The sequence below is a fragment of the Eulemur rufifrons genome, chromosome 28 (genome assembly GCF_041146395.1).
Source record: "Eulemur rufifrons isolate Redbay chromosome 28, OSU_ERuf_1, whole genome shotgun sequence".
In the NCBI taxonomy this organism is placed as follows: domain Eukaryota; kingdom Metazoa; phylum Chordata; class Mammalia; order Primates; family Lemuridae; genus Eulemur; species Eulemur rufifrons.
Genome location: NC_091010.1, coordinates 51,155,887 through 51,183,671, shown reverse-complemented (window position 1 = coordinate 51,183,671; position 27,785 = coordinate 51,155,887). Strand labels below are relative to the sequence as shown.

General features: G+C 39.6%; 1 protein-coding gene across 1 annotated transcript in view; it reads right to left on the bottom strand.

Annotated features, from left to right (window-relative positions):
• The window catches only part of SORCS3 (sortilin related VPS10 domain containing receptor 3), a 561,026-nt gene that overhangs the window by 53,938 nt on the left and 479,303 nt on the right, over nt 1-27,785 (bottom strand). Inside the window, exon 14 of the mRNA XM_069459773.1 lies at nt 19,975-20,082. Coding sequence (XP_069315874.1) covers nt 19,975-20,082 — 108 coding nt within the window. The remainder of the gene's footprint in view (nt 1-19,974; nt 20,083-27,785) is intronic.

Genomic DNA, 27,785 nt, shown 5'->3' with positions numbered 1-27,785 from the left:
TGTGAAAGTGACCTTATTTGAAAAAAGGGTCTTTGCAGATGTAAGTCAGGCAAGGATCTTGAGATGAGATCTTCCTGGATTGTCAGAGGGACCCTAAATCCAAGGACAAGTATACTTATAAGAGATATACAAAGATGAGGCGCATGGTGAGGGAAAGGCCATGTGAAGACAGAGGCAAAAACTGGAGTTACTCGGCCACAAACCAAAGTGCACCTGGAACAATTGGTAGATGGAAGAAGCAAAGAGGAAATTCTCCTCGCAAGCCTCAGAAGGAGCACAGCCCTGCTGACATTTTGATTTTGGATCCTGGACTCCAGAACTATGAAAGAAGAAATGTCTATTCTGTTAAGCCATCCAATGTGTGGTAACTTGTGACAATGGCCAAAGGAAACTAACACAGATGACAATATGATTTAAGACCAATTTTCACCCATTTATCCAAAAGGTGGTGTAAGAACTATGGCTAGTTAACCTGGACATGACTTAGGAAAGGGCAGGGAGAGAAGAATAACGAGTGGACATTCTAGGGGGATGTCTTGAGTATAAAATATAACCAAATATAGAAGTGTGAAAGTTTACAAAATGGTACAGAACTTTCTAACAAGAGATGCTCAAGAGTTAGTAAGCATAGAACATCAAGCTCGGGCTTGATCATGTTCCACTGAGCAGGATGCAACCACCATTCACACGCACAGCCTCTAGGGATGTCCATGTTTTTGGTCTTCCCAACTCTCTGAGGTATCAACTTATGATCTCGGAGGGCTCATTTGGGGACTGAACACAAGAATAGACGCTCCATCAGGACTTATGGATTATTTCAGATTCCCTTTTGTCATCTTGGCAAGTACATTCCTTTGATCTACATTTCTTTGGCTTCATTCCCAGACTTCCTTACATTGTGTTTTTCAGGTCTTTCCTCAAACTATAAATCCATACACCAATATTTTTTTTATGCTAATCTGCTCTCCCATGGGGTCACTTTCACATGCCAGATGCAAAAGTTTTATCACTTAAACCCTATTCCTATTATGAGCTTTGCTCATTTTCTTATTGGGCCCCAACTAAGACCAGTAGGATAAAACCTCTTAGCAACTTTCAGACATAACATACTCCCCATCTTTCCCTCCATTCTCAGTTCTGGGAAGAATAAAGTCATGGAGGGCATGGGCCCTCTCCCCCTGTGGGGCATAAGTGACTCAGACACATGGTCACTCTTTTACATAGCTCCGGCTTCCCTAATTCAGTTCACTATCACATTCCTTCACTGCTCTTCTTATTAGAGCTTATGGAAGCTGAAGAAATGGCAGAAATATAGCAAAACAAGCAGGAGGTAAAATAAGGACTAGTTCATATTAAAGTATTTCCATTCCTTTTTCATAAATACTCATGGAACAGATGTTAGAATTCACAATAAGATCTGGAGAAGTGAGACTCCAATGGAGAAATCAGAGTGACCATCATAACAAACCATGTTTATTACCTTGGGTTGATAAACACTAAGAAGGTCTACTTGATTATGAATTGGGAAAAGAGAAAGCCCAGACTGCTTCTAATTAATAATAACAATAATAATAAGATCAAGTTCCCGGATAAAAGTTTCTCATTAGCTGGAAATACTTCTCTAAAGTTAAGGAGCCTATTACCATCAAAGTAGGTGCAGCACACTCCTCATACTTGCAGTACAATTTTTGGGGGGGAAAAAGTGGTTCATATATCAATTGAAGATAACTCAAGACATGGGTAGGGTGGAGGACCCAAAGGCATGGAGCATCTTTGAAAGGACAATATGATTCCCAAATCAGATGCTACTTCTTTCAGAGAGTCCTCTGTGATTCTTGTGGAAACATTGAGTTCTCTTTCTTCAGAAGCTCAAATGGTCCTATTATGTCCAGACCAGAGGTTCTCCAATATCCATATCAGAATCACCTAGAAGACTTGTTAAACATGGATCAGCCTACTCCCAGGGCTTCTTATTAGTATATCTTGGGTGCCTAAGTATTTATATGTCTAATAAGTTCCAGATGATGCTCATGTTTCTGGCCCTAGGACCATACGTTGAGAACCACTGCTCTAAAATACCTATACAGAATTTCTTAATTTCTTTCTATCTTTGGTCAAATTTTTGTCATCCAGTTAGAAATCTCCTTAAGGCTGGGGGTACTTCTTATACTTCTTTGTATCCTACAGAACCTATCAACAGTAGTTGCTTGACAAAGAATGGCTAATTGATTACTGAGTGCCAGTGGAAGAAACAAGGCTATTCTTAGAGGGTAAAGTCCAATTCTCAAGTCTTTGGCAAAGAAAGACTAATTACTATCATGGCTAAATCCACTGTTATTAACAATCCCACATCTTTGCAGTTTCCAAGATAAACTATTTTGTCCTCCTTCTGCAAAAATGCATTCTTAGTGCCCTTTGTTAATTCAAAATATATTCTCACCAACATAATCAAAACCCCAGCAATGAGATAATGTGGGTGCAAATCTTGAAAAACAACAAATATTCATTACCATCATCATCATTCTTATTGCTAGAACCTCTGCAGACTCACCCAAGGAATTTTTCATCAAGGACTTCTAATAGTCTTGGCTCAAAATCTGCCTCCCATGCCCTTTTTTTTTAAAGACAGGGTCTTGCTCTGTCACCCAGGCTGGAATTTAGTGGTGTCATCATAGCTCACTGTAACCTCAAACTCCTGGGCTCAAAGAATCTTCCCATGTCAGCCACCTGAGTATCTGGGACTACAGGTTCAAAATCTGTTTTTTAAGGTACATACTAACTTCAAATGCAGAGGCTTTCTTTGTCTTTTTCTTTTTTGACATCCTCTTATTGAGCCTTGGAGAAAGTGAACACCTCATACATAAATATATTTAATAGATGACTGCCTGGAAACAGGTAGCCTACCCTTTGGTTTCCTCAGGAAGTTGCTCTCAACCACAGGAACAACATAAACAAATTCTCTAAGCCATTTCTCACTATATGGATTTTCAGGGAAAAAAAATCAATTAAAATTTATTACTTCTGTATTTCTTATTCCTTTTACCTTGCACCCTGGATTTTTTCATGAGAGTTTTTGACACTACTCAAGATTTACTTCTTCATGGATTCTATAAACCTAAGAGGACGCATCTATCTTTTCTTAAACTCCTCTGGTGCTAAATGTGTACACTACCAATGTGACTCTGGTCACCAGACAGTCTTCCTGTGCTCTTGCATTGTTGTAACACACAAATGGTCTGGACACATGGTAATATAAGAGTACCAGGCAGGGAACTAGAATACTTGGCTTTTCCTAGACCTACTCTGCCACAAAGTTAGCTTGAACTTGACAAGCAAATGACTTCATCTCTCAAGGCTTCAACTTCCTTATAAAGGCTTGTTTTTAATCAGTGATGCATGCTCAAAGGATGGGAGGCAGAGATAGTCTAGATGGAACGTGGCCCTTTCAAAACAATTTCCAAGAGTTTATTTTCTTTCTATCTCCATGTCTACCTCCAGGTATACAAGCTATCTATCTCCTCTTTCACACACCAGATGCAAAGTTTTAATCACTTAAACACTGTTTGGATTATGAGTTTTGCTTTTTCTCAATGGGCCCCAACTAAGAAAGTTAAAACTGCTTAGCAACTTTCAGGCATTAATATACTTCCCATCTTCCCATCCATCTTAGTTCTGGGGAGATCAAAGTTCACTGTGGACGTGGGCATGGACCAGGAAGAATTTATCTATTAATATTTATCTCTTACCTATTTATCTTATACACAAAGGATTTATCTAGTATGATCATTCATCTTTGTCTCCAGTGGTGCTCGTTTCATATAACAGATGCTCAATAAATAGTTCTGGGTTGATTAATGATAGAATTAATCTTATAAAATCATTCACTTCTTTCAAAATTGGGGTAACAGCTTCATCTGCTCTTACTTCTGAGTCAAATAACGTGGCTGAGTTGTGTATCCTCTGGGATTTAGAAGGACAAAAACAATCTCATGGGAAAAACAGCAGTAACTGCTCTGTCCCTTATAATCCTGGACTGTGCTAGGATTTCCACAAACAAATATGATTTGCTGGGTCCCTAAATAACATACCTTATTTAATCTGCCATTCAGACCTAAGAAAGCCTTTCAGGAAGGGGAGTGATTAATTTGAGGGAGGGAGGGAGTTGGTTCAAAAAGCTAAAAGACTTCATTAGAATTCCATACCCAGAGAGGGTTAGCTACTCATTAATTAAATGATTTCAAAGGGGATCTCAGTATATAATTACTATAATTTAGGTGGAAAGACTGCCACACTAAATGTAATTAGAGGAGTAGGCTCCGCAAAGATGTTTTCATCTTTACAGGAGAGCAGTCCTGGGTCACTTGATTCTCCCCTGTGTAGTCGTTGGATTCTTTTCTCGGCCCCCACTTACACCAACTTTCATGCATAGTTTGTGAAAGCTGAGAGAAGTGTCACAGAGAGAGTGCTTGACCGCAATACTTCAAGAAGGGAAAGAGTGAGGACTTGCTAGGAGGAAGCCACTAGAAACATCAAAGGGAAGAACAAACAGTGCTTTGGGAGTTAGATCAGGTGGACTTCTAGGGAATCTTTGATTGAACCCAATAGGGTAACGCCATGTTGTCATCGATCTGCAACCAGAATATCCCTCTCTCCCTCCCTCAGTGACTCAACTGCCTGCTTCTTGAGCTGTTCCAGTCACCAACCCTCCCATTTTCATTTGTCTGAATAGCATCTTCATAAACAGCGATGCCAAAGCTGACTTTCTCAGCCCCTTCCTGAGTTTCCTCTTTCTGTTATTGCCTCCACCGGATAGTCAGTCATCAGGCTAGAAACCCCCGCAGCAGCAGAGACCCAGTCCTCAACCTGCTTTCCCCTGCTCGGGATGGCTTTCCCCACACCTGGTCTTGTCCAACTCCTGCTCATTCTGCAAGCCTCAGGTCAAATAATAGGCACCAGTTTTTGGGTGGAGGGAAGAGGGGAAGGAGTAAAGATTTCAAATCTTAATATTTCATACTGACCATTTTTATTTCCTCTTTAAGAAACAAAACAACTCCTAAATAATTCACAGTTTTGTATCCAAACATATGAGGTTTTTTTCTTTTTTTTTTCTGTTTAAAGGCATACAAATTTACTAACATGCATATGAGCATGGGAGTCACATGAAATATGAAAAACTCTGAGGTGTTTTTTTTTTTTAATCTCTTTTCCTTACCATCATTTTACCTTAAATCTCTTGTTTAATTGTAATATTTAGAGAGAATGTGGTTCAATGATATTAGCTCTTTGGAAGTAGTCTAGACTTTGTATGTGGCCCAGTGTATGGTCAATTTTTGAAAAGTATATTAAATATTTGCTTAAAAAGAATGTGTATTTCCCATTTGATGAGTGGAGTGTTCTATACAGATCTTTTAAATCAAGCTTTCGAATAATGTTATTTATATCCAAAGTTGTACTTAGTTTTTGACCGCTTGGTCTATTGGTTTCTAAGAGAGATTTATTAAAATGTATCTCTATGCTTGCAAATCCTTCACTTCTCCTTGTGTCTTTCTAAATTTTTGTATTATACTATAATCAAAAAACTATACAGGTTTTGAGATCATTCTGTCCTCTTCATGACTTATTCTTTTTAGTTTTAATTGAAATGTTACCTTTTCTATTATGTCCTCCATGATCCTTCCTCCTCCTCACTTCCTTTCCTGCCTAGGAAGAAAGTAAAATTCCCCTCCTCTGAATTTCTGTAGCATTTTATCTGTATTTTGGGTATTAGCCTTAGCATTTCTAATATGTACCAGGATTAATAGAATATGTATATAAGTATCTTATCCCCTTTGCTTGATTTTAATCTCTTAGAAGTTTGTGACTCACAAAAGCTGTGCCTTATACGTCATAAGTGCTTGTCATATAGTTAGTGTCTGAGAGGCAGTGGAATGAGTGGTTAAGCACAAGGTGTTCAAACCAGACTGACCCAGTGAGAGCCCCAATCCTGGACCTATGAAGACTTTCCCCATACATATTAGACTTAGTTTCTTTGTGTGCAAAATGAAGATGATAACAGTATATAGCATAGTTCTTAGGTTAAAATGTGTTTCATTTTTGTAGTGTTTGATATAAGTTAAGACATTAATAATTTAAGTTATTATAGGTATAGTTATATAAAAATACTTAATTGTGAGTACTTATTTTATGTCTTTTGTTGGATGCCTAAGAATTTCGTGGGCAGATAGCATGCCTTATGCTTTCATATCCCCATGATCCTTTCTAAAGACTTTGCAAACAGTAGGTAATCAATAGAAGTCAATGAAATAATAATAAAAATCAATAATGCCAATATTAGTGAGAATGTATTGAACAGTTAGGGTATACTAACCACTTCGCATAAATTATCTCATTTCATTAATTATTCCCATTTCACAGGTAAGGAAACTGAGACTTAAAGAAATTAAATAACTCATCCAACATGGTTACATCACAAGTAAATGATGGAGTCAGGAGTGGAACTCAGGCATTTGTGACAATTGTTCTAAGACAGTTCTCAACACTGTGCTTCCAGCAATGTCCACACTCCATTTTTATGTTTCATGACTCACTATCAATCATTGGGCTGCACAGTGTGGCACTGAGGTATGGGCATGGGGTCTCTGACCTCTACGTCTTAATGGCCTGTTTGCATGAAAGGCAGAAACACTATGAAATATATAAAACTGAAAGCACAGTTGGAGGAAGGAAGAAAGGAGAAATCTGCAGAGATGTATCTAGAAAGTTCCAATTATGGCCCTATTTGTCTCAAGTTCTAAGGCATTGACTATGTGGAGAATTCATACTTGAACCTGAACTACGACAGTCCAGTCTTTTTTGGCTTGGCCTCCAGGTGGGAATCCCTGAGGCATGCAAAAGAACAAACAGAATTATAAAGTCTTAGTGCTAGAGGGGTCTTTAGGGATGAACTTTTGATCAAGGCCCTTCACACGCTAGCTGAGGAAACTGAGGCCCAGATGGAGTAGTGGCCTCCTCGAGAAATGGAACCCAAGTCTCCTGACACCCAACTCTTTCTCCCACACTGACTGCTTTTCATGGGAAACTTTTTCAGCTTGCAAGTGGATTCATGGTATGACACAGGTGACCACAGCACCATAAATACTTGCTTGAAGAATGCAGAGAAGAGGAGTGATCCCATCCAGGGCTGCAGCTAACTAGGGAAGGCTTCAGCCAAGACTTACTTTCCAGATTTTGCTGGTTTATCTCCCAGGTTCCTGTGTCTAAAGGGTGCGCTGAGTTTCCCAAACTCTAGCCTGCCACTCTAGAACAACAGATGTGTGCTACCAGTTTCTACTAAGAGAGAAGATCTTGTTCGATGTGCTAAGATGTGGCGTTCCACTGCACAGCCGCTCCCCTCTCTTGGATCAAATGGATCATCAGCATGCCATAGCCATTGATGTAGCCTGGACTCCGGGGAAACGAGCCCACTGTCCTCCAGAGACAGCTTAGCTGCTCCCACTGAGCCTCTGAGGTGGGTAAAGGGCAGAGAACAGGGGTGATAGAGTCTCAGTTGGGCTTTAGGGGCAGTCAGTGAGCTGGAGGGCAGGTGCACATCCTCAGTTTACAAATAAAGAAGAACCCCTGCTTGGGGGCCAGGGAGGAAGGGAAATCCTCCCATTGGTCCAGGTGTTACCCCCCATTCACATGTAGATAAATGCACCCCTAATCAACTGCTTGGCGATGACCCAGTCTGGCTACATGCAATTTCTCCCTATTGACACACTAGATTTATTTCTCATTTCTCTAAGTAAATAGTTAAATCTGCTGTGGATTCTGGTGAATCACACACCATCTCCTCTGCCACCTCCACCCAGGACTTGGAATTAGCCATTGCTAGGTAACCACAAATCCCATCTCAATCCTTTCACCCAGATTCAGCTCTTTTCACAGGCTTGGTGTCATTAATTTGAGAGCAAATTATTACAAACCTGGAAAACAGTTCTGAAATGCCTGCAGATTTATGATGAAGTCATTTCACAAAAGGTCACAGGCGACCCTGCTATAATTAAATCTTTCATTAATTTTTAAAATACACAATAACTTACAAATGCAGCATAAATTAACCAGATGACCTTGAAGAAATTATTTAGAGCTGTGCTTCATCAGAAGCCACTGTCTAGCAATTTCCTGAATTTTTATTTTATAAGTAGAATTTATCCATTTTCCATTCTTATACTTTATTGGGTTCCAGTAGTATGTTTATTTGGAATGATTTAGTATCAGTTTATTCAGGGTATTGGGTAGCACTGGGAAGCAATGGTGGGAGGTTAAGTCTCTCCTTTCCTCTAGGTCACAAGGTCAAAGGTGGAGTAAGTGTCACCCACAAGACACCAGCATAAACTTCAGTGCACTCTTCCCTTCCATTATCTGAGAGATGATTTTTTTAACGTGTACATTTTGATAAATGATCTCATTTTTTTCTCATTATAAAAAGAATACATTCTTATTATAAAAAATTTAAGAAACTATAAAAATCCGTATATAAGAAAATAAAAGCCCCACTGGAGGTATTGCTTTAACTATTCTATGATGTTCCCATCCATTCATTGACAGTGTTATTTGTTTTCAGACTAGAAGATAAGAGATAATCAGACCAAAGCCTCCATGAGACTCTAAGAAGTTAGAGGGACCCTGATGTGGGAGGGAGTATCTATCTCCTCACATCATCTCTATTCTCTCCCTTTTTCACACACTCTCTTCTTCACCACTACCCTGCTACCCCACACACATATACACATCACCATCACCACCACCACCATGAAAAAATCTCAGAATCAGACTATGGAACAGATTCCAGGAACACCAGAGCTGAAATAAACCTCATACACATCTGATGTTCCCTCTGCAGGAGATGGGAGAGGCTTTTAGAATATAAACTTCTTCTTAACAGAGACCTTGACTATTTTGTTTATGCTCTAGCCCAGCTTCTAGAACTCTTAGAACAGTGCCTACTTTACAGTGGGCTATCAATACTTATTGTTGAATAAAGGAATAATAAATGTTCTTGTGATAGCAACACTTGACACATGTGGACTCTGGAGCCCCCTTTTAAATGTCCAGTTCTCTCTGAAAGGCCTGGCTCCCTCTGCCCCCTTTGCCTCTGCCTCCAGAAGCCCCCCTCCCCTGCTTCCACAGAGGAAGCTGTCGAGCACTAATTCCACAGCAAAGCAGAAAGAGCAGTGTTCTGAGAAGGCCAGGCATTGGCAGACAGCAGCTGTTGGTCTCCAGAAATTCAGGCCACATCCTTGGTTACTGGTGTGTGTCCACGCCACCTGATTGTTTTCCCATTAGGGTGTAGATGGAATTAGTGGTAAAGGAGATCAGTGGCTATGCGGGAATTGCATTGAGCAAAAGTGAGACATGAGCTAGACCTTAATAGAAACAGGCAGGGAATCAACAGCAAGAATCCCTCAAGCGGAGCCTATGTTCCTTACACGATGCAACAATTGGGGAGGTGGAGGAAGGCAGCGGGGATTAAAAGGCTTGAAAATAAATATGGGGGGAGGAGGAAGGTGAAAGAACATTGAGAAGGAGACTAAAAGGCACTGGAACTGAAGAGGGAAAAGAAAGAAAACTTATTTTTTAAATGAATTTAAAGAAATCATCCTATGTCCAAACAATTTTGATTCTTTCCTCACAACCAAATCCCTTTAATAGGTTTGAAAGTTTAAGGTCCAGAACAGTGAGTCAGAAAATGTGGCCCGTGCACCTATAGAAGATAAGTCAGGAGTTGAGTGATGAAGGAGAACCTAAGAGAAGGAAATGAGAGAGACTGATGTTCGAGATGGGATTTAAAGAGGAGGAAATAAATGGAGATGCAAAGAACTCTAAGAGAGAAGAAAGGAGGAACACCTTGTGTTCCCATGTCATTACAATGTCATTATATTTCTCAGTGCCCCACTTTGTGTCAAATCCTGAACCAATAAATAAAAAGAATCAGAGAAAGTATAAAATTCAGCGCCTGCTCTTAAACAATTTGCAGTCTAGTCCAATAGTATTATTCGCTCACCCTGTATCTGCTGAGCACCAATTATGAACAAGCACAATTATGTTCAGTGCTATGGGAGATGATGAATAAAACACAGTTGCATACCTCCTGAACCTTACAGACCAAAAACAACCTCACACTCCATCTGAAAAGATGACCAACATGGAAAGCAACTAGAAAACAATGCAAGAATGATTATTGCATTATTGGTGCATATTAAGAATGTATTATTAGTGACAAGGCCAGTTTATCATGACCTAGCAATTTCACTTCTAGGTATGCAGTTCAGAGAATTTCTTCCATGTAGTTACCTGGAGGCATGTGCAAAGATGTGACGATAATGTTTGTAATTGTGCAAAACCAGAAACAACTTCAATGTCCATTAAAAGAACAATGGGTAAGTTGTGCATATTTATCATGACAATGCCATGTAGCATTAAAAGTATCTGGACCAGATGGACATGACCCAAGATAGATAACATTTAGTGAAAGAAGCATGAAGGAGAATGATATCATTTATATAAATTATGTATTCTAAAAACACATAAAGCAATACCAATATATTTCTATGCACAATCAAGTACTAGAGGTATCAATGCTTGTTCTAGAATGATCTGGGGAAGGAGTAAGGAGAAAGGATCCGAGATGGACAGTGATGAGAAGATCACCTTTACCTCAGATGAAATGTACGTGTTATCTAAAAATCTGAATCCCAAGTGATAACGTGTTAGTATTTATTCATTTTAGGTGGTGGGTACACAGGTGTTTGTGATATTATTCTTTGTATTTTTCTGTATTTTTCAAATTTCCAAAAAACTGTAAGAAAATGATATAGTAATGAAATAGTCAATGTAGAATCTAAATTGGGATTCACAAATTCAAAATTTTACCAGAGCCAGGAGGGCAACTTAAATAAACATGGAGTGAACTGAAGTAGGCGGAGCGGACCTGCGTGCCTCAGGTGAGAGGTGGGGTGGGAAAGAGCATGCCCCACCCAAAGTGGGCAGCTGCCACGCCCCTCTCATGGATTGTTGGACTATAAGTATTTGGGCTTAATCCTGCCAGATGTTTCCGATTTTGCAAATTTTGGCTCCTTTGGAAAACCAGCAAAGCAAACTAAATACACCTCTGAGTCACCGTGAGCCTCATGAAAGGAATTCAGTAAAAGGAAATGAGTAAGACCCGGAGTAGTTGTGGAGGGCTTCCTGAAAGAGGTGAGATCTGTATGTGGGGTTTGGATAAGAAATAAGGAGACTTCTTTTTTAAGGATGAATGTATCATTTGTGACACTTGTGAACCTAGATGACATTATGCTAACTGAAAAAACCCAGTCACAGAAGGACAAATATTTTATAATTCTCTGTATATAAGGTATATAAAATAGTCCAAATCATAGAAACAGAGTGGAATGGTGGTTGCCAGGGCCTGGAGGAGGGGAAAATGGGGAGTTGTTCAGTCGGCACAAAGTTTCAGTTACACAAGATGTGCATGTTACTAGATTTTACAACATGGAGCCTAGAGTTAGCAATAGTGTTGTGTGCACATTAAAATATGTTAAGAGGATAGAGCTCGTGTTAAATGTTCTTTCAAAAATCGTCACAAAAAAAACAAAAGAAATTTTGGGAGGTGAAGGACACCTTGATCGTGGTGAAAATAATGGGTGTATGCATATGTCTAAACACATCAAGATATATACAATAAATGTGTGTCATTTTATGTATGTCAGTTATGTCTCCACAAAGCTTTATAAAAAGAAATAAGAAAACTGCCGAGCCATTTCATGAAAAGTATCTTTTCAATACTTCGTAAAGGGGTGCAATTGGAGAAGTAATTTATAAGTAGGGGAAGAGTGTAGAAACTCAAAACTTCAAACGGTATTTGTAACACAGCCACAAAGTAGTAAGCCCCAGGTACAGTCCTGCTCCGAGTCAAATTACAACCCCTAGGCTAAATCCAGCCTGCTACCTGTTTTGGACGGCCCACAAGCTAAGAATTGTTTTTACGTTTTAAATGGTTGGGAGGGGGGAGTAAGTAAAGGACTGTATTTTGTGACGTGTGAAAATGGTATGAAATTCAAATTTCAGTATCCATAAAGTTTTACTGGGACACGACGATGCCCATTCATCTACATATTATCTATGGCTGCTTTCACACTAGACTGGGAGAGGCGAGTAGCGGCAACAGAAGCCCGTGGCCAGCAAAGCCTAAAATCTTTTTTTGTGGCCCTTTATGGAAAAAGTCTGCCAGACTCTGCTCTAGCTGGCCAAAGTCCTTCCCTGCAGGGAGCCTGTTTCTAGATCATGAGACCATGGAGACCACAAACATTTCTAATGTCTCTCGAGGAAGGTTATTTTTCTTAATCCTTACACTTAGGTGATGAAATTGGAACTTGAGGGAGGTGTGACATGGCAATCTGAGCACTGTCCCTGGAGAGTGAGCCTCCAAAGCCCATGCTATCAGCACCACATCGTCCTTCCTCCCAAGCCCACACAGCAATCTGTTAAAGACTTAACCAAATTAAGTCTTTTCCTTCCAGGCTGTTGCTGGCCCCCAGTGCACTCCAGTATCCTCTAAAAGCCCCTCTGCAAGCATGCGTTCTGCTTCTGTGTCCCTTGGCATAAACACGAGCATACCTCCGGGTAGATGGCAAGCCTGGTGGCAATCTGAAGGTTGTGAATCAAGCAGCCAGCCTGCAAGGCAATGACTTGGGAGTTCCACTGGATTTGCTGATTACTCGAATGACTTACTTTGCTCAAAGTAAAATCAGGCTCTTCCAGCAAACAACAGAGAATTGAAAAACAGATCAATGGAAGCAGCTCTGGTTCATTTCCAAAGACTTTATCGGATGCAGTTACTAGAGGCTAAACAATGCATTTAAGCTCCAGGCTGGGCCTCCACGTTTTGCTAAGGCTGTATTTAAAAGTATGTTCCCTGCTAAGCATGTGGTCACAGTCTCTTAAGTGGAAAGAAGATCTTCACATTTTTTTCTTAAACCTCTGCAGCTTTGGGGTTTGCATAATTTTCTAGGCAAAATGTTATCTCTCTCCTTCACTTTGGCTATTAGTTCTGCTGATGGAACAATGAATCAGAGATTTATGCCAATTAGAATTGAATTTCTAAAGGGAGTCAGCAAGGCGGTTGGCCTGAGCCAATTTGCTGACGGCATCTCCGGCTTTTCCCACCTCTCACTCTCCTGCCAGCCAGGCACATTCCCACCGCTCCAGGGTTGCTCACACTGTCCTGCCCACTTGGAATGCCCTCTCTCCCTCTTCTCTGTGTAGCCACGAAGCTCTTCACGGCCACTCTGCCTTCAATTGCTTAATATCTAATGGCAACCAAAATTTGCCCCATACCTTACCATTTAATTGTTCTCTAATTCTTTCATATGTTTATCATATTTTTTAAAACAGATTATGAATTAAAATTCAGGACAAGGTCAGCTGTAACTTGGTGTCTGGAAGCACAGAAGGCACTCATCAATACTTAGTGAACAACTCACATCCTACTACTTTTCCCCACACACCTTGGTGGTCCTTCACTGAGCAAACCTTACAGAATCCTAGTACCATGCCTCAAATCTTAGCTCTGAGCATGGAGTCTGAAATTCACATTCCTCGGTCTTATTTTGCCTCTTTCTCAACATGTGAGCTGAACACTTAATTTCTCTGAGCCTCAGTGTCCTCATCCGCTCCATGATGATAATACTACCTACCTTCCAGGGCTGTTGGGAGATTTCAATGAAATCAGGTTTGAAAAAGTGCTCAAAGTGATACCTGGCACCAAAAAAAAAAAAAAAAAAAAAAAAGGGGTACTGGATAGACACAAGTTGTCTAAAGACCTCTTTAGGGTTTTTGTTTTTGTCTTTGTTTTTGTTTGTTTGGTTTTTTGTTTATTTTTTGCCATTCACTCTCGGTAGGAAGTATCCACTTACTTCCAGGGAAGCTGTGCCTCTCCTGTCCGGGAATGTTTTTCTAGGAAGCTGCCAGGTTCTCCCTGCCCCCTGTAAAACATCAGCTAAATCACAGCCAATTGGTTCAAACATTTCATATCAGGAAAGAATTTCAAACGTAGCTTTAAGGATACAGGAAAGCAGTGTTTTCCCATCTGATTCCACATCTGAGAAAAGCTCTCCTTAAAGTGCTAATTTGGGGGCAAAAAACTTTTCAAGAAACAGCAAAGAGGTCAGAGTCCCAAAACAACCACAGGCGTCTCATCAGCTAGAGAGCCACCACCTGAGACTGTAATAGGCCCTCTGGCTTGTCATTCATCCAGCCCTGCCCGCAGCCTTCGGTAATAAGAACCGTCATGTATCACTGTGAATTAGGCTAGACTAGACGGTTCCTGTCAAGTTTACCAGGGAGATGTTAAAAAAATAACATTTGAAAAGACAGTAGAAAAAAGCAATAAAAGTAAGCAAATCCCAGGCCTCAAAGCTGGGGACTATCTTGCCCTTGCAAATCCCAGTGCAGAGAACTGCAGTACTAGAAGCTTCCAGGCTCCTGGAGCTCTGCCCTCTTGGAAAAGTGGAAGCTGCGCATATTCTTGTGGAAGTGGAGGGAGTTAGAAATCGTTCCCAGTAAGGTCCTCATTTTCTAGCTGCCCTTTGTGCCCACATGCCAGCCCACCCATGCTTTGCAACCCCCGTATATACACTTCTACACAGAGACACAGCCAGCTCGGATTCCCACCCAACCCCAACCCCCATCATCTGCAACTACTGGATTGTGATCATAGCACTTCAGAATCTCTGGGGATCCAAAATCAACTTTCTAAAATGCTAGAGCCATGGGCCAGAGAGGCAACAACAACCACAACAAAGGTAAGATTCTTGGGGTTCACTTATTCATTAGTAATTCATTCATCCAATACATATACAAAATTAAATCCTCCAAGTTGGAACAAGCCTGGTAAATAGATGGCGCTCAAAGAACAAGATACACAAAGATCCTCCTTCATGAGAACTTGAACTTGCACGAATGTGTGTACACACATGCACGTGTGTGTGTATCCATCTGTCTTCAAAGTGGATGAAGGTGGAGGGGGAACATATTAAACAACTAATGTCATCTTCATTAATATTAATTAGCTAAAGTGCTGTGAAGGAAAAAATATACAGGGCCAAGACAATATACAGCGTGGGAGAATCTGACCTCATCTGGTGGGCTGCAAGAAGGTCAGCTCTAAGAACTGAAGCTTAAGCTGAGACCTGAGACCCACTTAGAAGTTTGGTTGCTCAAGTGGGGAGGAAAAAGCACATTCCAGGCAGGTAGAAAACAAAGACCCTGGGGCACGAAGGCACCAGTGTGACAGAAGAGGTGGGTCAGACCATGGGGACCAGAGACAAGATCCCAGACAGGTGGTCAGCAAAGATGCTTGTAGGCCATTCAATGAATCCAGACACTCTCCTAAAGGCAATGAGAAGAGGAGTGACTTGATCACACTTCAATTTCCAAAAAACCTCACTCTAGAGATATGTCAAATTCCTAAACATGACCTAAAACCCTCATTCTCAGTCCCTTAACACTCAGCCATGCACTTTAGTGGTTCTTGCCTTTGTGTACGTTCTTTCCCTTGCCTGGAAAGTATTAATTCATTCAACAAATAATTACAGATTTCCTCCTACGTGCCAAACTCCCTTTTAGGCACTGAGTTTCTATTAGTGAATTAAGCTGATAAAAATCTCTGCTTTTTGGGGACTTATATTTTATTGCCTATTATTTGGTTTTCCACTGGTGAACTGCTATTAAAACTTACACACCAACTCAATCTCCAGGCATTGTGCGAGTGAAGTCTTCACTTCGGCCTGCTCACCTCCTGGCTATGAGGTGTGCAGTCTTCACTTTCCCTGCTTACTTCCTGGCTAGGATGACACCTTGATGGTCAGCACATCCTCACTTAACCCCACCATTTTGGCCTGAGAGCTCCTTAAAAGGAAAGAATTGTATTTACCTTTTTAATACCCCCTGAGATCTAACAGGGTCTGACACATATCAGAAGCACTGCAAATGCTTTTAAATACATGAACCATCAAACATATAAATCCCCCAAATCAAGGTGATAAGATAAGGTGATAGAACATTAGTGTGGTCCTCTTTCTTTCTGACCACAGCTGAGCTAAAGAGAGAGTCAAGGTTAACAGTGCAGGGGAGGGTACACAATTCAAACAGTCTACTTTAGTTCAACGGCAAGGCTAAACTTTCTTGTCCCCCAAATGGACTCCCTTTCCTTACGGTTCCTAAGAAATATATAAAATTTCTTTGATTTCCTGCCTTAGTCCTCAACCCACTGCCATTCCACAATGGAAAAACACCGGCCATTCCTAGGAGGCCACTTGGTTTTAAAGCCCTTTTCATATCTGGAATGGAGACAGAAATCACCCCTTGGCAACCATTCCAGGGCTTGCCTTTCCAGCTATCTGAAGAGTCCTGACAAAACCTGTATTATTTTCATACAAGAGAAACTGAATTTCACAAAAAGTTAAAACAGGTCAACTGAATTGTTTATATCTGTTTTGACAAATGCTTCCAAGACCCGTGTTAATTTATGAAAAGATAAATGCCTCTTCTCCCCCCAGATCCCCTATAAGAAAATAATTATGCTCTATTCTTTAAAGTATCTTGATAAACAAGACAGAAAAAGGTAGAGAAGCTCTGCCAAGCTCTTGTGGAGTCCTAGTGGGGAGGAAAGGAAAACAGAAGTGCTATCTCTTCTTTTCAGTAAATGGTTTGGCCCTGAGGTCAGTCTCCCTCATTTCTATGTGACCAGCTAAACTCCATCTGAAGCTGAGAAAAAAATTATTACCATTTAAGATTACATGAACACAGAATTTAAACTGTGGCCTTAAACTTGCTAGGGAATACCAGGTCACGTAGAGATTGGCGTATACACATGGTACTGTTGAAAGTCATGCCCAACAGAAGGTGCAATGAGTGCAAACCGGCCTCCTCATACAAGAGGATGCAGGATACGTCAGGTAAGGAAGTGAAGGGAAAACAAAATCAAAGGAGGACTGATAATTGTCTTTGTACAAAAGCAGGAAATGGCTGACTTTGGGACCATTGCCCAAGGTTCCAGGGCTGTGTCAGATTTGGATGGGTTGAGCAGCCACATCTGGCTTGAATTTATGAGAGAAGTAGATGCCACAACCTTTCTCAATATGAGTGCCTTGGCCTTACAGAATTTAGAACTCAATACTTAAGCTGTTTGATGGCCACATCAGTGGAAGTCCTAGGGAAGTAGAAACTTTTCCTTTTATATCTAATGACTAAGTGAAGGATGGGAAATAATGTGGAAAGTCAGCTCATGGCCAGAGATATTCATGAAAGAGGTGGTGGTATTCCTCATAGTCCATTCGCTTCGTGGAATTGATAAGAAAATTTGGAATCTCTTGGCAGCATGTTCAGGATTACATGGCAGAGTCATTTATACATATTTATTTAACATAGTTGCATGCAAACTGTGAGAGAAGAGGTTTCTTTCTGATTTATCCATTTGGAACAGTATCTGACACATAGCAAGTACCATTCATTAATTTTGTTGTTTTTATAACCTTACCAAGGTCTTGTCAGGACCCTAGATCCTGGGGGTTTCTCTCTCAGTGTTTCTCTGCTGTCTGTCTGTCTGTCAGAATGGATGTTAGGATTGCTTTCCCTCCCCAATGCCACTTTAAGGGGCTTTTAGGAATAGACAGATGTATATCTATATATTTACCAAGTATTTTAGAAATAAAATTTATGTTACAATACTGCTTTTGAACATCTAGGACTTGTGCTGATGTTATATATTGTTGCTGGGTATCCACCAAAGGATAAGCTTTAGACTCTAAGCATTAATAATATCTTATATCTTAAATATCTCATTTCATACTGTCCATGGTTTGTACAACTAAACTTGCCTACACTGTTGTTAACCCTTAATTAATAAAATGATTTGACAGCTTAATAATAGGGCCTATTTTGTTATCATGAGAATTTTCATTAGAAATTTAGATGGTGAGATAATTCTGTTTGGGGGCTTACTTCAGGAGAGTGAAAGAAATTATTGGACAAAACTTCTTTAGCAACAAACTCAAAAAGAAATCCTTGCTCACATTTTATAATAAAACTGCCCACAAAAGTCCTACTATAACACAAATCTGCATCTAAAGACATCAGTTACCAATGTGATATACCCTTTGGGTGGATTGTAGCATTTCCTCGTAAGGTTTGACATCTTGTCTTTCACTTTCCGACCACAGAGTGCTGGGATCCAGCCCAGGGCCTAACACATAGTAGATGCTCAAAAATGAGTGTCAAGTCTTTAAAAGACACAGTCCACCACCCTCTGAGTTAGAGGGAAGATTTCACTTGTAATTTGGAAAATTCAGAGGGAATTAAATAAGAGAATTTAAAATCACTTTTATGGTACTTGTCCCAAGTGACCCTAAAGATATTCTATAGAGTCTCCCAAATTTTCTATTATGAACATTTTTCAATAGTAGACACTGGGAATCCTGTAGACTCTTTCTTAAGGCTCTATACAAATCCTGTAGACATGGGACCCTAAGGAGTCCTCCTTTGCAATGCTTCTGCTGAATTTCATAAAAAGGGAAAGATTTTTTGGCATTTCCACATTTCAGAAAGACATAGAAAGAAGAGATTCAGTTTCATAAGTGAAGAAATGCAGGTTCAACAAGCATAGCTACTGGACAGGTATTCCATAGCTAAGGGTTGTACAGAATCCTAACTTAGGTCCAGGTGCCCTAACCCTGAGGTTTGGGATTAGCCCATTTGTTCTGTTTGCTTCTTCCTTAATTCCTGCACCATCACCATTTCTCATCATAGCTGAGATTTTTCTGTCACTCTGGAAGTACAGAGGAGTGGCTGGTCAGTGCTCTGGTTATGAGGATGGGAGTGGAGGGGTGGGCATGGCAAAGAGGCTGAGTCTGGGGCCAGATGATAAGATTTGATCAAAACTGCTTAACTGTAATTAGAAAGGATTTCTTACCACTGTTCCCTCTGTGGAAAATGTAAAGCATAGGAGAAGTCATTTGCCCCATGGTGGCCTCTCCTGAAAGTCCATCAGTGTTGGGAAAAGACTGATTCAAAATATAAAGAAATCTATGAGCACAAAAGTTAAAAGAGGAGCAGTGTCCCCTAGAGTAGGAATACCATGCCCTTCCCCCAAACTAGCACAGATGCATGTCGTGAGCCCTTCTGTGCCAACCATGCAATATAGCAGACACCCCTCAGTCTTGCCCACCAAGACTCCACTCTGTCCAGCAAAGAGATGAGGGGTAAGGTGTTCCAGTCAACTGGGGACGGCTTGGGCTGGTGCAGGATTGCCACTACCCCCATACACAAACAAACATGTGCACACACAAATACAGGCGATTGACAGCTAAGGGATTAAAATTTTTAGAAAACAGTATCAAATTATTATTTCTTTACTATTGAGAAAGCACTTCAGGATTTTTTACAGCTTTAAGAGCTATATCGCAATCAATGATTCTCATTGTAAAGGAATGTAGAAAAATGTGTGTGAGTGAGAGAGAGAGACTTTAGGAGTTTTCTTAAAATATTTCCTGATGTCAGTAAATTGGCTGTTCTGCTCCCTTCACCCCTGCCCCACTGTCTCTTACTACGCTGTTTTGTAAAGAGAGAAAACACATCTAAAAACTTAAACTTTCTCTTTGCTTAAGTTTTGGATAAATGGGCATTTGTTAAAATTCTTTAAATTCCATTAGGAACCTAGACTGTTTCAATTGACTGATCCTAGTCTTTCTAATCCCATCAGTAGCTTTTTGAGTTGGTCAGTATAAACCTAAATATTTCCATTTTATAGATGAGGAAACTTTGGCCCACAGATTGAAACACTGTGGTGTAGGTTTCCCTGGGAAAAACCCAAGTCCTTAGCGGAAGTAGAATCAAGATCTTTGGTCTCCTTTCTACCAGAGCAAAAGGAGTACTCACGTCATGATGTGGGTCTCCACTCCGGCCTCCACCAGAGCCCCGTCGACAAAGAGAGGAAGCGAAGTAAAACCATACTTGTCCCAGGAGTGGCCCTCGTCAAAACTCACCCTGGGTCAGAAACAAGTAATGGAAAAGACAGTTGAAAATAAAGCCATACTTTTTTTGTAACAATTTTTCAGGTTATTAAATTTTCCTCTATATCTCACTTTCTGGCAGTTTGGATTATCAATAGCTATTAATCTTCAACATCTCCCCGTATTATTATGAGATTTGATCAAAACTGCATTTCCTGGCCCAGGCAGAGACAGCACCAGAAAGGCAGACATATTCCAACACATTAGAATCGAAAAACAACCCAAGCACCAGGGCTTAGTGAACGGAGTGTCACGTTTCAGGTACTCAGAATGGAACCTGAGGTTCAATTTACAGCACAATCAATTCAGCCCTTGGAGTTTGTGACACAGATAAATTGAGTAGTGCGGGTGTACCCTACGGGAAGGGGTATGTGTGTCTTTCAGATCAAACCTTACAAAAAGCAATTTCCTATTTGTTCAGAATGGATGTTAGGATAGTTTTCCCTCTCGAACGCCACTTTAAGGGGCTTTTAGGGATGACCATTGAGTGTCTGAGATGTTCTGCATGACACTGTTCCATCATTTGTCCAATGGTAAAAGGAAGATCTGGCCCTCCGAGGATACAGAACCTGCAACTCTTTAAAGAGATGCTCTTAGTGGAGGAGCCTTGAGCTATTCTGAGTGCTTGCTGCTTCCCTTTCCTGATATCACAAAGTACCTGTCTGACCCTTGATTTAACCAGGGGGCATAGTCCAAAGGCCACGTCCTCTGAGATGCTTTTCTGAGCACCCCTTCTTCCCCAACACAACTTTAGTTTCTTCATCCTCTGTGATCCTTTTTATTTTGGCTTATTCTTAATTCTTTTATAACTCCATAATTTAGGATTAGGGATCCCTCTATCCGTTGCTATAACACCCAAGCCTAGTACTGAGTGATGACTTCTTAACTGATCTTGAATATCTCAATTCAAGATTGTAAACTCAGGGATTTCAGGGATCCTGCATGTCTTATTCATTGAATGACCCCTTAATATCACATACGTATCTTTATTACAATGCTCCTTACATTTTACACACACACAAGCACACACACACACACACACACACACACGCATGTAAGAAAATATGTTTGACTCACACTAAACTGTGAACTTTTTGAGGCCAAAGACTCTACCATTAATTTTCGTGTTCCTAATACTTAGCAGAAAACCTGGCACAGAGGTGATGTTACATAAATGCTAAATGAATAAAAATAAGGAATGACAAAGGCCCTGTTTTAATCCATCCAATCATTTTTTTCAAGCATGATTCATACTGGCATCCCCATGCTGTGTGTGGATCACTACCGCATTCCTGGCCAGCTACTCAGTCCATTTGCTACTCACTTCTTAGTCTCTCTTTCTCTCTGTCTCTTTCTCTGTTGTCCTCTCAGTCTTATCCTTTCTTTCCCAATATATGGATTAAAATAATGATAAAGTTAATTTCAGTTAGAGTAGCCAGTCTCTCAGACAAAAATCTTTGCATTTATGTTATACCTAGATCCATGTCCACAAATGAAAAGCAGATAGTCTGCCATAAAAGTTTTTATGAGTTCTTAACTTGTCAGCCTCTCTCTTGAATTTTAAGGAATTGATCATTTCAGACTTAAAAAAAAAAAATTGGCTGAAGGCCAAATAATCATTTAAGCTGACCCCGAGAAAGTTGGGCAGATCTGAACTGCTTTTCATAGAAGTGAGTTTCTGATTTCAAAAGTGAAAAGTATGATTGGGAATGGACTTCACTTTTCTTGACATGTACCCCACTGGTTCCTAAAATAATCATAGTTGTTTCGGTGTGTCATGGCCACTAATGAGTTAATTCTGTCTGGTAAGTCCAGAAAGTAAGGAAATATTAGTTCGGTTTTTATTTTTTTAATTTGTTGGTTTTGGTGACTTTGCACAAATTGGTTATTGTCTTGATAGATGGAAGCTAAAGTGAGTTTAAGGCCTCTGTTTCTCTCATTCTCAGAATTTCCTTACTGATAAAGGGCAGTTAGCATTCCCAGAGCAAATTGCAGTGAGTGCTACTAGTACCCCAGGGAAGGAAGAGCCTTCACACCACTGTCATGATTAGCAGGGTGTGGGACAGCCATCTTTAGTGTATGCAATAAAGAGAAGAACTCACAGAGCAGACAATCAGAGACCATCACAGCCTTCTAGTATTGAGATGGAAGCTTCAAGGCAAAGCTAAAATTATACAAGATCAAGGGGCTACTGTATGAAATGAGTTCATATGCAAGGAACAGAATCAGGGCTAGAGGAAAGAATGGGATGAGCAGATGCCTAAAGGAAAGATGAGAAATGCCAAAGTCCAGGTAGGAAAAGTAGCATAGACAATAACTGAATCCAAGGACGACATAAACAAGCACAAGCAAGTGGACAGGTCTCCAGAGCTAGGGTGATCTGAGATCAGTACTTTCTAACACTTGATTATCTCAGGCTGCGGCAGTTATTAAGAACAAAACAAAACTCCCCAAACAAACTTAAAAAAATACAACATTAGAAAACTTAATCTCTTTGTTCTCAAATATTTGGATTTGGATGTCCTGCCATTTCTGAGAGCTATTCTTTTTGATGACTGGGAGTTTTAAAATGTTTTGAGGCTATATATTCTATATTGAATTCTACATTGAATGGTACCCCCAAGGGATCCACATTCTCCTCTTCAGGTCAGTAGCTTATTAATGGCCAAGATAAAGGAATTGTGAATTGCTTATTAGCTCAACAGGTGAAACTGAAATCAGCAGCACTGCCAATACTCAGGAAGCCAGGGGTAAAATTCCATCTGATCTCCCAATAGTGGCAATATAGGACAATAGAGTCAAAATAAAATTTATTCATCAAATAGTTACTGACGTCTATTATGTGCCTGATCTGGCAGTGACCTCAGTTCTAGGGATACAGGAGTAAACAAAAAAGCTTCTATTCTAATTTGAGGAGATGAATAATATGCAAATAAATTGATACAAAAATATGTTGGGCAGATGGAAGGGGGAGGAGAGGATGGGTATATACACACCTAATGGGTTCAGTACACACTGTCTGGGGGATGGACATGCTTGAAACTCTGACTTGGGGGGGCAAAGGCAATATATGTAACCTAAACATTTGTACCTCTGTAATATGCTGAAATAAAAAAAAATGAGTTAGAAATAAATATGAAGACAATTAAAGTAAAGTGATTTGATAGTGACCAAATAGCTACTTTGTACTGAAAATTTAAGATAGCCCTCTCTGGGGAGGTGACATTTAAACTGAAATCTGAATGATAATAAGAAACTAGCTAGGTAAAGATCCAGTTACTGCAGAGGAAAGATCTAATGTGAAATGAAGATGCTCTATGGGAAGGACAGAAAGATGGTCGGTGTATGTAGCTTAGTGTGAAAGGGAATTAGCAGAAGGAAATGAAATCAGAAAATAAGGCAGAAACCAGATCGTGAAGGACCTTGTTTCCAGTTGAAATGGGAGAGAGATAATTTGATTTAAACTTTTAAAGACACTTTTAATTCTCTTAATGGATTGTCAAGACCCAAAGTGGATGCAAAGAAATGAGTTGAGGAGTCAGGGAGGGAGGTGACAATTTAAGAGATCAAGTGAAAGATGTGGCTTGGGTAAAGGCTATAGTAGTGGAGAAAGAAAGACATGGAAAGATTTAGGATATTTCTAGCAGTGAAGTCAATGAGATTTGCTGACAGAATGTATATACGTTGCATGAGCAAAAGAAAGAAAGAAATGGAAAATATTGACTTTGGGAGGATTAAACAATTGAGAGAGGGAAATGGGAAGAGCGGGAGAAGCAAAGCTTTTTGTTTATCCATTTGTCTCTGTCTCATGTCAAGATTTAGATAATTTGGGGACTTCCATATTATGACATTATTAAGAAGATTTTTTTGATAAACGAATCTGGATTTCTGATCATAATTGCGGATGTAAATTTAGAAGTCACTTATAAGGTAGAGCCAATATAAAGCAGAATTCTTAATACAAAAAACAAACAAAAAAACCAAGCCCACAATTGGAGAAAGATTATCTGATAAAATAAGTTCAAGCTTCAAAAGAAGTTGAGTCATTGTCAATCACAAGTTAAATACTTTCCAGCAATGGCACTATCATGAGAGGTAACCAAGCCACTATGAGTCTAGTGTGGGTGCTCACAGATATATGGTAAGCATAAGAGAAGATATTATCCTTCTACCAGATTCTAAATACTATGTTCACTTATAAACATTGATAAAATTTTTATAGAAAAACTGACAATGTTATTAAAGGTAAAACAAATTATTCTAGAAACATATTATATGAATTGTATAGACAGCTTAGAGAAAGAGAACTGAATTAATTACCATTGTTTTTTTCATTTTTGTAATGAGAAAGTTTCCAAATTTTTTTAAAGCCCTATTAGTTAACTACCAAAAACAGTAATGTCAATGAATAAAATTAAAGGGAATCTGAGGTCTGTCCAGAAAGTATAGAGCCATGTAATATGTTTTCATTACATTAACAATGGCCAGATACTTTCTGGACAGATCTTGTATAGTTGGACACATAGAACTATTAATTTTAAAAAATATAGATAGAATAAGGGAGAAAAGATGTCCAATCTTGTGATTCTTCTAAAAGGAATATTCAAATATTTGTGCATAAGAATTTAAGAAACCAAGTACATTGTCTTTCAATAGTATATTCCAACCCCTATTCTAATGCTAGATAAATAATATATTCTCAATGCATATGTACAGAATAAGTGAACAAATGAATGAAATCTGTTTTGAGTTGCATATATGATTACTTTCCAGAACTTAGAAAGCCTAGGACAAGAAATATCCTGAAGTTCTTTCCAGCAATACCATTCTAAAAGTCATGCCTAATTCTGGAACAGATTTATTCTGCATTGATTTGGCAGCAGAATAGGAGTCAATGGGCAGAAATTACAAGTAGAGTCCCTATTGCTCAGCATGAAAAACAATTTTTCCAACAACTGAAGCCATTGTACAAATGGGAACTCCCTGTCTTGGGCATTGTAAGTTGGGCACTGTGATACTCTGGTGAAGTGAGGTGGGTGACCCTTCAGGGTGTCACCAAAGTATCTGCTATACCAGGGGTGACACCAGATTATACGACTTCCAGGAATCTCTCCTTCTCCATGTGTCTATGACTATATTAGGATGAGATAAACCAAAAGGAATAGAATCTTCCAAGAACAACCTGAGTTCTCCCCAGAAGTCTCTAGCACAGAGAGAGAGTTGTAATGGTCATTGAGAATCAATGTTCCTCCCTTTTGTGAGGTGTATTGCTCCATTTTATTTTATCCCAAATGCATGAGGTGGTGCCATATTAGCCACCTGGGGGTTCTTCAGAATAGTACATGTACTTTTGCTTCTCGGAGGAATGTATTGGTTGGAACTATTGTTTTCATATGAATGTTTCTCTGAACAAAATGCTAGTGCCCACACAACCATTTACAGAAGAACAAAGGAATACAGAAGGCCAGGTGATGTTTTCTTTTCTGTTTCCAAGAACATCCCATAGAGAGACACTAACAGCTCTTTAGGGCTGAGCATGGTCACACCCCTGTCTACTTGCCCATTAGATACTCTGTCTATTGTGAGTTTTCATTAGAGCTCTGTATGCAGTGAGGCTCCATTGTTCATTTTGCTCTAATGCTTCTAAGGTATAAAGGTAATACTGGGTGGAGAGGTCACCTGCAATAGCACTTAGGTTCTAATCTCTGTGCATCCAAATGTACATGGTCACAAACAGAGGGGTTCATTTGTATGCTGTTTTGTCTTCACACCTATCTAGCTACCTATCATTTCAATTTGTAGGAAACAGCATGCCTTGTTAGCCTAGCTAAAGTCTCCCCAGCTTTTCAATTATGACTCCTATTTTCTCTGAAAGGCAATGTAGCTATTATTTAAATCTGAAAGCCATTATAACCTTGTGCGAGAATGGGTAAGTTGGTGTCTTTTCCTTTGCACATACACATACACACACACACACACATCTGTATAAAAAATGTCAATCAGAGATCTACAAAGAAAATAACAACAAACTGATCACCTAACCTTTCTTCCTCTTAAAATGGGATTATTTGTTTACCTTGAAGGTTGTGGCTTAATTAGAAGCTACTGGTGAAGAAAAAGCTGCCTTTGAGTTTCAAAAGCTTAGATCTCATAAGCAGGAGACAAGAATCAGTCAACAATTTCATAAGGAAACATTGATGATAATGATATAGTCAGGCCCTTACAAAATATTCACTTAGCCTTTGAAAAAGAAGTGCAAAAAAGAATTCCTAAATGAGCTTGTTGTTGTTGTTTTCTAACACACACACTCAATAGCTGGCATTTAACCATTTGCAGGGATTGTTTCAGACAATGGCATTCCTAGACAAGCAAATAAGCAGAAATCATGGAACCCGCCCAAGTTCAGAGGAATATTTGTAGCATTCATGACAAATGATAGTATCTACATCTTTTAAATGGAGGTAATACTATCTCAAAAACTTACCATGAAAAAATCATCTTTAATACTTTCTATGTTGGAGTAGATAAGAGGGAATTCCATGGGAATGCAGCTATTTTTTCTGAGCTCTACAAATATTTTACAAAGAAAAGTGATATTACATGGAAGAAGGAAAAACTCACACCTGCTGCAGGAAGACTCCCTTACTTTCCACAACCCTTAGAAGACATTTCTTTGATTTCTAGTGATGCATGGCCTGCTTAAACTTATCTCCATTATGATCTCCCTGGGACCATGTAATATACCTCTGTGTGCTCCTTATAGTATCTAGAAAATTAGCAGTTAAGACAGAAGAGTAACCACAACAGAAACCCAACCTGCTGCTGCCAAGAACAGTCTGTGTGGTCTTGAGCAATGTATTTAATATGTCTGCATTTTGATGCCACTATAAATGTGTGATTAAAAGAAAAGTACCCCTGTACATAGGGGTGGTTCAAGAATGAAATTAGGTAATTCATGTAAATGGTTTATAACAGTGCCTCGAATATAATAATCCCTCAATAAATGGTGACTAATGTTAATATCAAGCAAGTCTTCTGATATTACCCAAAAAAGTATATAATCTGCAATAAAAGAATAGTAAACAATTACATTGAGAACTTTTCCAAGCTCATGATTGGGCTGGTAGAGCCCTTTTCTTACAAACAGCTCCATGCAAAATTTATTTTCACAATCTTCTGTAAGATGATATAGTAGTAGGTATAACTATTTTACTTTATGCTAGGTTGAGCTTTAAGAAACTGACAATATTGGACCATTTTCGACCTGAAAATGGCAATTTCATATGGGTTTCACCTAAAATGGCCAAACCGAGAGAAACCTTCTTAAGTCCTTGCCAAGGTGGCTGAAGCTTGGATTTGGCACTAGGGAATACTATGCCTTTTCCTGATTAGAATCTGATGCTTCCCAGTAAAATTCTTACTCTCGAAGTGTTGATCTCCCCAAATCAAGGACCTGGTAGTTAAGCCAGGGTCCTTTTCCCTGCCCATGGCAAATCCCACCAATTTTACTCTAGATAGCATACCCTTCACTTCCGAGTATTCCCTCTGCTGAATCTTAAGCCTGGAATTATTTCCCTTAAGGATACGAATAAACACACATAAGACTCATCCATCCCTTGCCAGAAACATAAAACAACAGCAAGAAATCATCATCACCATCACATAGTCTCACTCAGC